This window comes from Monodelphis domestica, chromosome 2, assembly GCF_027887165.1.
Source record: "Monodelphis domestica isolate mMonDom1 chromosome 2, mMonDom1.pri, whole genome shotgun sequence".
NCBI classification, from domain to species: domain Eukaryota; kingdom Metazoa; phylum Chordata; class Mammalia; order Didelphimorphia; family Didelphidae; genus Monodelphis; species Monodelphis domestica.
In genome coordinates, this window is record NC_077228.1 from 504,371,481 (window position 1) to 504,387,632 (window position 16,152).

General features: G+C 39.8%; 1 protein-coding gene across 1 annotated transcript in view; it reads right to left on the minus strand.

The window, feature by feature from the left end:
- Positions 1-684, minus strand: part of SUZ12 (SUZ12 polycomb repressive complex 2 subunit) — a 39,380-nt gene extending 38,696 nt beyond the window's left edge. Inside the window, exon 1 of the mRNA XM_007485570.3 lies at positions 369-684. Within this exon, the coding sequence (XP_007485632.2) occupies positions 369-681 (313 nt within the window). The 5' untranslated portion in view covers positions 682-684. The remainder of the gene's footprint in view (positions 1-368) is intronic.
- Between the last annotated feature and the right edge of the window lie 15,468 nt (positions 685-16,152).

Consider the following 16,152-nt stretch of genomic DNA (forward strand, 5'->3'; position numbering starts at 1 on the left):
GTCTCCGGATTTAGAGAATGGATCCTTAACGTAAGAGGAAGAGGTCTCTTATGGGGGGGAGCACTCTTTGGGACCAACGGGAGAGGTCCCTTGTGTGCGGGGAAGAGGGTCTCAGTCTAGGGGAGCAGGAGGTCCCTTGGACACGAGAGGGGTTTCTTATTGGCCAGGGGGGGTCCCGGGGGCGACGGGCACGGGAGGGGAATCCATTAAGGAGGAAAGGATAGTCCCTGAATCTAGAGAAGGTCCCTTAGTGGAGGGGGGGGCCCTTAGTATACGGGTGAAGAGGTCCTTTGGACTCAAGGGACGGCAGGGGATGCTTACGGAGTGCAGGGTCCCAGCTCCGGCCCCCCGCCCCCACAAACACTCACTCTCAAAGGCCTGGAGGAAGAGCTCGTGGTCAGCCTGAACCTGCTCCATTTTCGGCTTCTTCACGGGCAGCACCGCGGCCCCCGCTGCCGCCGCCACGGCCGCAGAGGAGGCCGAAGAGGCCGAGTAGCCGCCCCCGCAGCCGCCGCCGCCGCCAGCCTTGCCGCCCGAGGCCGTGGCCGCCACGGCCGCCGAAGCCCCGAAGCCGTGGCCATGGCTGTGGCCCCCGCCGCCGCCGGAGCCGGCCGAGCCCGCGCTGGGCCCCGAACCGCCCCCTCCCCCACCGCCGCCGCCGCCGTGCTTCTGAGGCGCCATGGCCGAGGAGGCTGCTCCCGCCGCCGCCGCCGCGAGCCCCCCGCCGCCAGCTCCCCGTCGGGAGGGCGGGCCGTGGAGACGGGGACGGGGAAGCACCGGCCCCAGCGACCGCCCGCGCGCAGGGGCCGGAGGGAAAGGAGGGGAGGAAGAGGAGGAGAGGGAAGGGAAAGGGAGGACAGGAGGGAAGGAAAGAGGGAGGACGACGGGGGGAGGGAGGGAAGGAAGGAAGAAAAATAAGCGCCCGCTCCGGCGAGCCCCGCTCCGCTCCGGAGGCCCGCGCACCCGAGCCCGAACCCGGCCTCGCACCGCCCCCCTCCGCCCGCAGCGCCGATTGGCCGCCGGGCGCGCGCGCCGCCCGCCCGCCCGCGCCCGTTGGCCCGCCGCGGCCTCGGCGCCTGTCACGCGGACCCGAGGGCCCTCCGGGTGGGGGGAGCCGGAGGAGGAGAAGGAGAGGAGGGGTTGGTTGGCCGGTGCGCGCGGCCGCTAGCGGGCCCGACTGCCTCTTTGAACTGAATTCGCGGGAAAATGAGGGGTCAGAGCGGCCTTCCCTCCTGGCCGCGGTGCATTGTGGGAGGGGACCCCAGCGCCAGCCGCGAGCCGCGGGCCGGCCTCTCTCTCGTCCCTCCCCCAGCCTACCGGCCCGAGGCTGTCGGCACTCCTCTGCGCCTGCGCAGTGCCGAGGGGCGGGGCGCTCCGGTGCCCAGCACCTAGGCTTCTCGGCCCCAGTCTCAAGCTTTTTGACAGGAGGGGGAGGGGCACTTCTGAGTCTGTGAAGGGGGCTGGGAAGGAATAGAAGGGGAGGCAGGACTTGCTCAGGCCTGCCCGGTGACCTTGGCCGAGTCCCTTGGCTCCTGTCCCTGACCCGTTTGGAACCCCCTAATTTGGAGGAGGAGAGGAAGGAGCAGAGGACCCCATGTTCCTTTCTTTTTCCTAAACCTATCCAGCCCCAGGCCCTTGACCAAGTCCTTCGACCTCTTCTGCCCCTGACCCCGTTTGGCCCCTCCCATTTACCCCAACTTTTCGCTGAAGAATGGGCGCTCTTAATTTGGGGGGAGGGAGGAAGGAGCCCAGGGACCTGGCTTCCCGTCCTTGCCCTGCCTCTAGCTAGCCATGTAGCCTTGGCTTAATTACCTATCCAGTCAAATATGAGCATTGGACTCCGCACAAAAGGATCTTAACCTGGGGTCCTGAACTGGTTCTTAAAAAGGTTTTGTTAGCTTCAAAACAACTGACTTCCTGTCTAGTCCCAGGTACTTATATAAAAACATGACTCTGGGAAGGGTCCTTGAGCTTCACCAGACTTCAACCTCCCCCCCCCCCAAGAGACGGGAAAAACCCCTGGATCCGGGGATCGATCGGGGAGCTGGATCTAATGTATAGCGGTCTCTGAGGCTTGGGATGGTCAGAGGAATCTTGATTGCTTCCGTGGCTCCCTTCTCTTCCACTCACCCCAGGGTTAGCCTGAGCTGCCCTTCGCTTCTTGGGAGGTGTTCTAGGATAACCATATTCCGAATCCTCTAATCTTATCCACCCAAACCGCCCCCTGTTCTGAAGCTCCCCCTTGTAATCTTCACATGAGCATTCCGTATTCCAGGCCCCTCAGCATTTTGTTTTTCTTCTGTTTCCCCACTTAGCCACCGGTTCACTCTAAGTGCTCAGTAAAAGCTTAGGAATCATCTCTTAGATCTAGTCCGATCTGTTCATGCCCACTGAAGAGGGAGCTGAGACCCAGAGAAAGGAACTGACTGGCAGGGAAAGTTTCTCAGCTGGAAAATTCACATCATCCGACTCTGGGTTCTCTGCTGTTTGAATGACCTACTCTACAGATTTTGATCTGGAAAGGGACTGGTCCGACACTCTTGTGTTGGAGGTGAGGGAACCGGAGTTGTCCCAAGACACAGAAATGGTTCCGGTCCAGCTTCTTCAGCCTCCACAGGCCAGGGGCTTTCTGTTTCCCTGGGTCACTCTTTACCCATGCCCCTGCCTTGTACACAAAAGCGACGGGTCTTTAATAGTAGTCGCAGGTTTGGGGCTTAGCCTTTAAGGAGTTTCCTTTAGTTTTTCACTGCTGAGAGAAGTTTTGGCTTCTTCTGCAAAAAGAGAAGGAAGGCGTCTAATCTTTCTGGCATGTCTGCAAAGAAGATGAGGGTGGGATGTCCACTGGGTAATTTCTAAGAGGCCTTTCCAGCCCAATTATTATGTAATAATTTAAGTAAGAACCAATTATCTGATTCATTTCACTATCAGAAACTTGACCCTTGGAGCAATTGTTTGGAGGGTCTTGGCCAAAAGACAAACAGAATGCTAAAGTGCTTGCAAGTGGTGCAGTGAACACAGCCACAGGTGTGGAACTGAACCAATGTTTTGGAGATTTGAATTTCAAGTTCCATTGAAAAGACACAGGCCACTAAACCATGCGTCCTCATAATTTCTCTTTATACTGTAATACAGGTGGACTGTGCCTTAAGAATTCCTGATATACAAAACCCATACTTTCCCAACAGGTAAATATAGGGTGATTTTCACATCATGACAAAAGAACTCTTTCTTAGCTGCCCTTAACAAAATCATTAGTTGCCCCCAAAAGCAAGTTCTGCTTATATATAATGTTCAGCTTTATTTACTTCTCAAGAACACATCCTGTGGCAAGAAATGAGGTATACCTGTACTGATTTAAAAGAGCATTCCTAGGGTTTTGTCTAAACCAGATGGAATGGCCCAACACAAAGCATCCCCTCCTTAAGAAAGCCAGTGATGAATGCCCACCCCGACTGATCTCTTTTTTTTTTTAACCTTTGAATTTCTCAAGAATCTATGTATATGTATGCTGGAGCTACCCTGCTGCTTACATATCTATTGCCTTAGAATCATCCTCTAATTGTTTCACTGTGTGAATTAAACTATTTCACAATCATAAGTGCTTCAGGGACCCTGTCTTTCCCTGTTGGATCACTGACCTTTGCATGTATAAGTAGGCATTGAATAGCTGTGAACTGGAGTGAATTAAATAATCAATATAATCAGAATAAAATCATCCAAATTGTAAATATATATATGTGTGTGTGTGTGTATGCGCGCACACACACATATATATATGAGGACTTTGTACAAAAAGTTTGTTTTTAATGTAAGATATTTAACATCTTGACTTCATTTTAATATTCATTGATTTGAATTATCTAGCCAACCAGAGCTCAAAAGGAAGAATTCTATTGAACCAAACATTAGAGATGAAATCACACATCTAAATGAAATTAGCTATCTGTAGATATTTGAAAAGTATCATTTCTGTATTAGAAAATCTAGAGACATAGAAACATTTTCTTTGATATGTTGCTCCAAAATATATCTTTTGTCGTCTTAAGGGTATTCAATTTAATTCAATTTTCAAATTCAATTCAAAATTCAATTTAAGGTTTTGGAGTGAAAAATTGATAGAGATAAAGATTGTTCTTACTAAGAAATCACCCAGCTACCAGTCTCTTTTCACTTTCTTTTACAATGTCTTGTATCACTCCTCATTTTAAAACTAAAGGTACTAATAAAAATAAGAAAAAGAATGCAGAGTTGAAGGAAAGTCTTGTTTTTAAGAAATTTGAAAGTAATATTTTAGATAAAATTGTAAAAGATAAATAATCACTAAATTACATTTAGAACCCTATTCATTTTTTTGCTGCATGAGGGGAAGGGTCCAGCCAAAGGATGAGTTATTTTTACAATTCATGGGAAATTATAGAGCAGATTCAATAGTCCTGTTTGTAGGGAGGAACCAAAAATCTGTAGACACTCATTTTGAAAAAAATATTCCTCTTTCTGCTAAAATAAAGATAAAGCCAGAGAAAGCATAGACTAAGCAATGTGTATTACTGGCTTCTGTAATAGCATACAATTTAACATGTGTGTTTCTAGTGTTACTAGATAAAATAATAAGGTAATGAATGATACTTGGAGGAGTAAGGACTCCAGGGATATGGAGTCACTTGACACCAATTACCTGAGGGCAAAAGGCACCTGAGCTAAGCTAGAAATATGTAAACTTGAATTTTGATGAGACTTGTATCTGGAGTCTCAGATATTAGGTTTAAGCTTCATCTGTTGGACATATTTTAAGTGGATCTTGAAATAGGTAGCATTAATGGAGAAAATCAAGACTGAAACTAGAGAAAGGTTAGGTCTACTGAATTGTTGTCATGATACACAAACAAAATTTCATAGTCCAAAAAAGGGACTCTAATAAAGAATGATGAAAGTTATTTAGACATTTCTGGTCTTGTCCTTTCCCCTTTTGCTTAGTTATGAATTCTGTTGTTTTAAAATTCAATTTGGGTATTCCTCATCCAGATCTTGAATAAATCAATGGGTATCTTTAAATTTGCTACAAAAATTTTTTAAATTGTTCCTTATATCCCTTTGTAAAAGATTTATCAAAAACATGTTGAGTACAATTTTTTTTAAAAAGAAAAATATATTTGCTAAAATCCCAGCAAATAAATTATGTCAGAATAATACTACAACTGCAAAAATCACAGGTTCTACTCCTGGAGCCATGATTCTGATACTAGTATCATACTAGTATGAGAATGATACTAGATTTCAATAAAAAGTTTGTAGGTGACATTATAATTACCAACTCATTATCATTATTAGAACAACTAAGACAAATGACTTTACTTTAGCATATTCTCAGGAGCCATTAGAGCTACAACATTCATCCCTATAGTGTGTAAATTGTTTTAATGAATCACTTAGTGTCCTATAAGTTCCCTTAGTTGAGAATGGAATGTCAGAAATAAACCTTTAAAAACTATCTGGTAGGTAACCCCACCACCATGGTACAGATAATGAAAATGAAGATCAAAGAAGTTCAACAGACAGTATCAGATAAGACTCTAGGTCCCAGTTCAATGCTATATATATCTATATTTATAAATATGTAGACATATCTATAGATGTAGACAAAGATTAGGAGACATATTACGCACAAAAATACACATACATAGATAAATGATGACTACCAGATGACTGTATATATGAATATACATTTATATACATTTATTATTTTCCATGAATATAAAACTTTATAATATAGCTACATGTGTATATATTTGTAGGTATATGCATGTTTATGTATATGCAATATGCTACATTGCATGGAAATAATAATGTAATATCTTGCATACTGTAGGAATGGATGGAAATGGGGTTTTATTTCTCAGTCTTACAATATACATAAAATAAATATATTGCATTACATAATATTATCTATACATATGTAAATATATACACAGAATACATACAGAAATACTTATATTTTATATATATATAAAGTCTCATATTTCATGAAAAAATATATAAGTATATATATATATATATGTATATATACATACATATATATATTCATCTTGTCCATCACACTTAGAGCCACTTGTTGTTTTATAGTCTATTATTTAGGGCCAGTTCCTGGGGAAACAATATTAAGTCAATTCCACCTTGAGAATGCATCTATTTTTCGTACTTGTGGTTCTCCACTTTATACGTAGAATTATAGATGGTTACAGTTGAAAAGAAAACTTGGACATCAGATAGACTACACTGCTACTATACTGAATGAAGATCTTGAGGCCCAGAGAAGCAGAATCATGCAGGACATAGTTTTTCTATTAAACTGCTTTTTTTTTCCATTTAAAGGCTGACCCTTCTGGCAACTCAACATTTACATAAATCCCAGTCAGGGGGCCTCAGAACACTGTGAGTCACAGAGTTGTTTTAAGAGGCAAATTTAGATTTATACCAAGAATTTCCCTTTTGATCTTTGGGTTCCACAAGCTTTCTGTAACTTAAGTAAATAATGAACAAGCAGATATGATCTTTGTAGACTCCCTCAAAATATTTGTATAGCTATATGTCTAATGTAGATGGTTTTATATTTAATAAAATAAGAATTAATGTCAAAGTGTTACTGAATGCATAGTAGTATCATGTATTTTTTCAAGCAATGGCTAATACAGATTCTCTTTTATATGGCTAATGAAATCATTTAATGTCAAAATAGAGTCTTCTTTCTTGAGAAGGTGATTTAGAATTGCCTATAGATAGGACTGAAACATTCTTGACTTGCCCAGGTGTATTGTGACAGCTGACTATTTGTGTGATTTAATAATAGTTGAAAAATATTGTCACCACCTTTTCTGTAGATTTGAACAAGAGAGATACCCTAGAAGGCAACTAGAGAACTAATAATAAGCACATGTTTTTGATAGAGCAACTCCAGGCTTGTTTATTGCCACTTAGGGTAGTTTATCCTGTACATGCCTAGGGAAAGTTCTTTAAGAATACAAAAAAGACAAAAACAAACACAAAAAACCCCACAAAGTCCAGTTGTAGAATTCTGACCATTTCCATCATAAAGACACTGCAAATGGAAGAAAAGAGGTACAGCACAATTTTCTTCATTTCAAGATAAATGAAAGGTTTAGGATCTTTAACAGTCAAGGTCAAATTGGTACACAGGACCAAACTAAAATGTTTCAATGACTCCTTCCCTGCGGGCAATCTTTGTAGTTCAGGAATTCTTTTCTGCAGGGAAAAAAAATACAAAAAAAAAACAACAAAGTTCAGCCACATTTCTAACAAGATCCACTTTTCCTCAAGTTCCAACTTGCTACAAATAATTTTTTTTTTTAAGAGAGAGAGAAAGAGAGCACTAGACTGGGAATCAGGAAACCTGAGTTCTATTCTCCATTCTTTAACTTCCCAACAGTATGACCTTAAGCAAATCCCTTACACTTCCTGGACTTTGGCTTCTGCTGCCTATAGAATGGGTGGTTTGGATTAGATCATCTCTAAGGTCCCTTTAAATTCTAACATTTTATGATTCTCTGAAAATAACTTATTAGAAGTCATATCATATGCCTTCTTACATATCAAATCTGGCTCAAGTTAAAGTATTACTGCTATATAATATGATTAGACAAGTTTGTCTAAGGTTTTAGTTCCTGAACAAAAGTTGAGAAATCAGATTATTTTCCAAACTTCCTCTCACTTGTCCCAGTGCCACCTAAATGGCTAATATTTATGCAATTGTTAACCTTACTATTATACTATGTTGTAGTAGACTCCAACCTTTTATTTTCCAAGTATTTTTTCTAGTATTAGAGCACCTCTTTGCCTAACTGTCAAAGATGTACTGATATATCCATATTCTTCCCCTCTCTTTTTTCTTTGATTCTATGCAGACTCCTTCCCTTCAATTATAATAATAATATTATATTATTAAGTATATTATTATATAACTGTTATAAATATAATATTAACAAATATTATAATACCATGATAACAATTTATGCTATAATCATAATACTAATAATGATTGATGAGTTGCAACAGATTATATAACTTATTTTATGTTAGGTACCATTAATACTCTATTCAATTACCTTACATTATTTTTTAATTGAGGCTTATTTTTTTCAATCACTCAAAAATCTATCTTCTCTTCCCTACTCAAATTCAGAGAGAAAGAAAAAAAACCAATCCCTGTTATAAGCATGTACAGTCAAGCAAAAAAAAAAATTCCACATTGACCATGTCCAAAAAAGGGATGTCTCATTTTATCATCTGAATCTTTTATCTCTCTTATCATGAGGTGGGTCGCATGTTTTATGACAAGCTTTCTGGAAGCATGGTTGCTTAATTGCTAATTAGTCTTTCTAAGACTTTCAAAATTGTTTGTATTTACAGTATTATGGTTATATAAATTGTTTTACAGGTTCTGCTCACTTCCCCATGTATCAGTTCATACAAGTCAAGTCAGGTTCTCTGAAACCATTCCCTTAATAATTTCTTATAGAAAAATAGAATGACACCATGTTTATATAGCTTGAGCTGTTCCCCAGTTTTTGATTCTTTGCCACCAGGAGCTATAAATATTTTTGAACATCTTTATTTAGAGTTTCATTTAAATCTACTTCCTTAATCTACCCTTCCTCTAACTACCTCTTTCTCCTTTCTCCCCTTTTCCTCTTTTTTCTCTATTGAATGAAATATATCTTTATACCCAACTCTGTATGCATTCTTCTCTCCTCTGACCAGTTCAGATGACTGTGAGGTTCCCAGATCCCATTTCAAGATTGTAAGTATCCACTATTGCTTGGGGCAATCACACTCTAAAAACAGATAGTAGAGGATGGTCTGTTTCACATCACAGAAGCTGGGCTAGAACGGAGCTAAGGTGAGCAGGACACAAGGTAGCAACTTATTACAGATGGAGCTGAGTAAAAAGGAGAAACAGGACCCAAAAGTGCTAAATTGATTCTTCCATGGAAACTCAGGTAGATCAAAGAATTCTACCAACAGGATAATAGAGAGGAGCAGTCCTGATTCATGGCAGCATCATTCCTATGGGAGACAGGCAGATTGAAGTGAGATGCTAAAAGGGGCATGCTGAGGCAAAGATCAAAGTGCAGGCAGGTGAGATTCCTTTCCTGGAGGAGGCATTTAGCTTGAAGCACTGTGATCTAAGAGCAGGAACTGAAGTTTGGGCAGAGGGTGTTTTCAAAGGAATCTGGAGATCATGGAGGTGAGAGTGACACATTGGTAAGCTCCTTTCTCCACTGGATAAGTGGTCAAAGGATATGTTTATATTGACAAAAAAAAATATGGTAAAACATCAATAGCCATTTGTGTAAAGAAGTTGGACCAGAGGATGTTACTAATCTAACTCAAGAAATTCCTCTGTCAATGGGATGAGAGCATGAGATATTGGCAGTTGGACAAAGATACCTAATACAAAATAGGAAACTCTTGAGTGACTGACTAGTTGAGTATGACCCACACTCCTTGTGGCCTCTCCAGACAAGTTTGTGCCACTTACTGGCTCTCACTCATCTCTTAGGTACTTGCTTTTCAACTTTTGTGCAATAAAGGAGTAGATTTCTCTCATGTGACATAAGCACATGGCATAGGAAAATGTTTGCATGTAGCTGAAGATGGAATAAAAGGATCTTGCTTCCTGAATCCCAATATTCTTTGTAGAAAAAAAAAATGATTCTGAATTCCCTAGATAGCTCCATCCTGTAAGCAGTGAAAAGATTTTTCTAGCAGAATATTCCTAGTAAAGAAATTTTCAGGCAGCATCAACTTGGAGAGCTGCCTTATAGGTTATATTCCAAGTTTAGAAGTTCCTGACTTCAACTGGATCATATAGAATGAAAAGATTTTCTGATATATTCTGCTTTTGGACATCCCCAGGACTCAACACTGCCAGGCCTGCATACTCTTGCATCAAATGGTGCTTCCGGACATCCATGAAGACACAACACCAACAAGCCTGCTCCCTACAATAATAGATTTCCAGAAATTGAGACAACATCAACAGAAGAGAGGCTTTAGTATCTCCTGATCCTATAATCTTCCCAGTAATTGCAGGTTGTATTGAAACTTCAGAGGCCTTACAGAAATCATGAGGACATTAACCTCCTAATCACATGCCTTATCAGTATAGTTCCTCCCATCCCTTGATGCTCTTCCTTGACTCATTCTCCAATGGTTAGTAAATTCCCAGATCCATTGATTGCTATCCTAGTGATCCTGGTTACCAAAGAGCAACCCTCTTTCTCCAACATCTTTCTATCTACTCCCAGATTCCTATCTATATGAACCCTATTCTATGGTGTCCCAGTTGACACCTACCTGCTAATTTATTATGCCTTATGGGATTCCCATTCTATAATTAACAACTTCTTTATTCATTTATTTCAGATCTCTTCCTCTCATCCTCCTATCTTTTGGCACTCATTTAGACCTAGATCTTCCTATGTGAGACTGCATCTCTGTTCAATTCTTTCCAGTACTGGTTGCTGCTCTCATTTTTCCCTCTCCTCATTTACTGGTCAGAATATTATTCATTGCCATCTTCCATACTCTCTATACTGTGATCATTTGATAACACCTTTATAGACATTCACTCTAGCCAAATTTATCACTCAATCCAGATCCTAGTGTCCATGATCAGAATTCCCCCATCATCCCTACCTTCTCTTATCTTTAGTCTCTCTCTATCTGTTAGCTCCTTTCCTATTCCCTTCAAACATGCTCATCTCTCCCATCCTTAGAAAACCCTCACAAGATCCTGCCATTCTCTCTCCATATATATAATTATATATAATCTTTTATTTCTTCTTCTCTTTTTAGATAAATTCCTTTAAAAAGCCATCTATACTCAGTGCCTCTACTTCCTCTCCTCATTCTTTCTCCTCTCTAATCTGGCTTTCTCATTATTCAATTGAAACTGCTCTCTTCAAGGTTACTAGTGATCTTTTAATGACCTAATCCAATTGCCTTTTCTCAATTCTCATCCTTCTTGATATCCCTGCACCATTTGACTCTGCTGATTTCTCTCTCTTCCCTTTGTTTTTCATGGCACTCTGATCATTTTCCTCCTGCCTGCCTGCTTATTTTTTCTCAGTTTCTGTCACTGGATTATCATTCGTGTCAGACCCACTAATTTTGAATACCCTTCCAAAGCTCTCTTCTCTTTTCTCTCTTTATTCTTTCACTTGATGACCTCATTGACTTCTATGAGTTCAGTTATCATTTCTACGTAAATGATTCCCACAGCTATATACACAAATCTACTCCCTCCTTTCCTAAAATCCAGTTTGGCATCACCAAGTACCTATTGGGCATTTTGAAATATGTGTCCTATAGGCATTCTAAACTTACAGATCCAAAAGAGAATGCATCTCCCTCTCCTCCCAAAATTCACTCTTCTGCTTTCCATTAAAGCATGAACTCTATGATATCAGCTATTGTAACACTTTTCCCCATCGCTTAAGCTTAAAGTGTGCTTCCGGCATTTATTTAATATGACTATCCTATTTATACTCTCAAGGGCACCATCATTCATCCAATTACACAGACTCATAACCTCAATATCATCCTCAACTCCTCACTCTCCCTTGTCCCAAATATCCAAGTCAGTTGCCAAAATCTTGTCATTTATATCTCTATCCTTTTCTCTATACCCACAGAATGACCAACCCTATTCAGACCCTTGCCACTACTCTCCTGGACTTTTGCTTATAGGTGGTACAATGGCTAGAGCACTAGGCATAGAATCTAGAGGACCTGAGTTAGATCTAGGCTCAGATATTTTTTAGCTATGTGACCCTGGACAAGTCACTTAACCTCTCTTTACCTCAATTTCCTTATTTGCAAATGGGGGTAAGAATAGTCTCTACAACCCAGGGTTGTTTGAAGAATCAAATGAGATTATAGTTGTAAAGTCCTTTGTACAAGAACCTGACACATTGTAAGAGCTATGTAAATGTAACTTATTATTATTATTACTTCCAATACTTTCTTAATTGCTCTTCCTGCATCAAGTCCTTCCCCACATCAAAATTTCTTTACATGGCTCCCAAAATGACTTCCCTAGAACATTAGTCTAACCATGTTAGTCTCCTACTTAATGAATATGCCTTGTTTGGTCCCTCTAAGAACAAATTTCAAACTCCTCTGTTTGACATTCAAGGCTCTTCACAGCCTGTTTCTTTTTTTACATTTCCAATCTTATGCACTACCCCTTTCCATGTAATGTGCTATCTAGACCTCCTGGCAGATTCATTTTCCTCATACATCATGCTCCAACTTCCACATCCATGACTATGTACTGGTCGTCTTCATGCCTACAAAGCCTTCCCTCCCTTTTAGAATGCCTTGTTTCTTTCAGACTCAACTAAAGTGATCCCTTCTGCAGGAGATCTTCCTTGGTCCTTCCCAACCCTGTCTCCAACTTCTACTGCCATCAGCTCTAAGCTAAACTTGCATTGACTTTGTAGGTAACTTTTATATGCTTATATATATTCATATTGTCTTTCCTGCTAGCATATAAGCTCTTTGAAGGCAGGATCTGTTTTGTTTTTGACTTTGTATTTCTAGTACCTAGTATAGTACTTGGCACAGAGTAGGCTCTTCTTTTAAAAAAAAATCTTTATCTTATGTCTTACAGTCAGTGCTAAGTATTGCTTCTGAGGCAAAAGAGCAATAAGGTTTAGGCAATTAGTGTCTGAGATCAGATTTGAACTCAGGAAAATGAGCCCTGTGCTATATCTCCTGTGCCACATAGCTCTTCTTTTTTGTTGCTACTTTGTCTATTAAGCCATTTCAGTAAGTTTACCTTCAACTAATTGTATTCTTTGGCTGATTATTAAAGGCAAACATATCAGTTGGGGCTTGTGAACTACAGTTTTAGGAATATGATTCCAGAGAGTAACTAGAATCTAGGGTAGCCATTCTATAGAACTTATCCTGCAAGAGTAGTCGTGGTCCTAGGGTGCTACATTTGAAAACCCATTTTAAATTATTCTTTAATAAGAAAAATTCCAATTAAAACAACTCTGAAATTTCACCTCACATCCTTCAAATTGGACAAAATAACCCAAGTTCTCATGACTGTAGCTCATCCATACCCATCCACCTTGTTCAGTCCTTATATGGGTCCTCTTAGAAATTTGCCACAGAGCATTTACCCAATGTGTAGGGGATCTTGCTTACTTTCTCCCAACATTAAAGAACTAGTGATGCACTAAGGCTGACCATCCAAGCACACATGCCCCCTTGCTTTCTTCCCGCATACAATGTAAATTGCAGCTGTAGGTCTGTGAGTCAACAAACATTATTAATTTTTTACCCTTCACATATGACCAGTCCATCTTTTCATCCAAGGTCATAAAACAAATTTGTAGCAGAGCTGCAGCTGGCAGCTACATTGCATTAAGCAGGAGGAGACAGGTGACAAAAAATGGGAATAGTCATTTTTGGAGGGGCTGCAGAAAAACAGGAACACATACATTTTTGGTGGAGTTGTGAATTGATCTAACCATTTCGGATATCAATTTGGAATTATGTAATAAAAGTAACTAAACCTTTGACCCAGCAATCTCATAACTGGGCCTTTACCTCCAAAGCAGTTTAAAAACAGAAACAGAGATCATATAGGTACCAAAATATTCATCACAGCACTCTTCGTGGTAAAAGAAGAGGGAAAATTGAATACCAATTGAGAATTGGCAGAGCAAATTAAGGTATATTAATGGAATAGAATGTTATTTTGCAGTAAGGAATATTGATTATGAGAAACTAAAAATATGATTTTTATCAACTTATGCAGAATGAAGTAAACAGATCTATGGCCCAACATATACAAAGATTAAAACAATGCAAATGAAAAGATCAGTAGAAGAAAACTCAACTTTAGGTAGATTAGAAACCAATTATTGCCCTGAGGAAAAGAGAATGAAGTGTGCTTCCCTATTCCATCCTGTGATCCTCATGGTGCACAGATGGGAGACTATAAGGAGAGAAGGTTGTATACATTGTCAGATGTAGTCACTTTATCAGATTTTTTTTTTGCCTAATTGTCTTTCTTTTTTAAGTTTTTATACTCTTTTTTAAAAATGCTTATCTTCCATCTTAGAATTAATATTGTGTATTGGTTTCAAGGCAGAAGGGCAGTAAAGGCTAGGCAATGAGAATTAATTGACTTTCCCAGGGTTAAAGAGCTAGAAAGTGTCTGAGTTCAGATTTGAACCTAGGATTTCTATCTTCTCTAGGCCTGGCTCTTAATCCACTAAGCCACCTACCTGCCCCTATTATTTTCTAAAATTTATGTCAATATAATTTTCAATAATTATTTTCTGACATTTTGTGATCCATGTTCTCTCTCTTCCTCCTATCCTACCCACCTTCCTAAGACTGCAAAAAATATGATATAGATTATACATGTATCATATAATATGTATCTTCATGTTTATCAAGTTGTGAAAGAAGACACATATTGCTTATACTAGAGAAAAATTCATGAAGGAAATAAAGCGAAGAATGGCATACTTCAATCTGCATTCAGACTTTCAGTTCCTTGGATAGTAGTGGATAGCCTTTTTCATCATGAGTCCCTTGGGGTTGGATCCTAGCTTTGCTAATAATAGTTGAGTTATTCACAATTGATCACATACTTTTTTTTATTTGAAAAATTTTGTTTAATTAATTAATTTAGAATATTTTTCCATGGTAACATGTTCTTTCCCTCCCCTCTCCTGGAGCCAATAAGCAATTCCACTGGGTTTTACATGTGTCATTGATCAAGAACTATTTCCATATTATTGATATTTGCACTAGGGTGATCCATTACAGTCTATATCTCCAGTCATAGCCCCACCGACCCATATGATCAATCAGTTGTTTTTCTTCTGTGTTTCTACTCCTACAGTTCTTTCTCTGGATGTGGATAGCGTTCTTTCTCATAAGTCCCTCAGAATTGTCCTGGATCATTGCATTGCTGCTAATAGAGAGAATGTGGCACATTCGATTGTGCCACAATGTATCAGTCGCTGTGTACAATGTTCTCCTGGTTCTGCTCCTTTCACTCTGCATCAATTCCTGGAGGTCTTTCCAGTTCACATGGAATCCCTCCAGTTCATTATTCATTTTAGCACAATAATATTCCATCACCAACATATACCACAATTTGTTCAGCTATTCCCCAATTGAAGGGCATTCCCTCATTTTCCAATTTTTTGCCACCACAAAGAGTGTGACTATAAAATATTTTTGTACAAGTCTTTTTCCTTATTATCTCTTTGAGGTATAAACCCAGCAGGATCATCTACTTTTTGCTGTACAATGTACAATGTTCTGGTTCTTCTCATTTCACTTTGCATCACTTCATATAAATCTTTCCAGAATGTTTTGTGATCATCTTGTTCACAATTTAACTCTTTTCTTCAGTCTTAGAATTGATCATGAGTATCATTTCCAAGGCAGAAAAGTGACACAGGCTAGGCAATTGGGTTTGATCATGTCACTTCCCTGCTTAAAAAAAATCTTCAACAATTTTCTTTTGCTCATAGGATAAATCCTGTGCCCAGAGTTACACAACCAACAAACATTTAGGAAGTGCTCACTATGTTCCAGGAACCAGTCTAAGTACTTAGTAACTCTGATATCCCATTTCTATCATGAACTTGCTTTGTGAGTAATTTCCCAATAGTTTCTGAGCCACTAAGTTTCCCTGTCAGTAAAATAAAAGGGTTGAACTAAATGATTTCTTTCTCGTTTTAGATTCTACAACTCAGGACATAGACTTTGAAACAAGTAGATCAAAATGCAGGTGGGAGGAGTATTGAACAGAGCATTTTGGGCAGAAGATACTTCATAAATAAGTGTGTGAAAGGGAGAGCTCATCTGTATTTGGGAGGTAATGGATAGACCAATTTAGTTGGAGCAGAGTATTTTTATAGGACAATAATAGTCAATAAAGTAGGAAAAATGGATTAGGGCTAGATTGGAAAGCCTTGAATGCAAGGCTAAGGAGTTTGGATGTTATCCTATAAGCAACAGAAAGTTTTTGATGATTTTTTTTAACAAGGAAGTGACATGATCAAAATAATGTTTTTGAAAGATAGTTGGGTG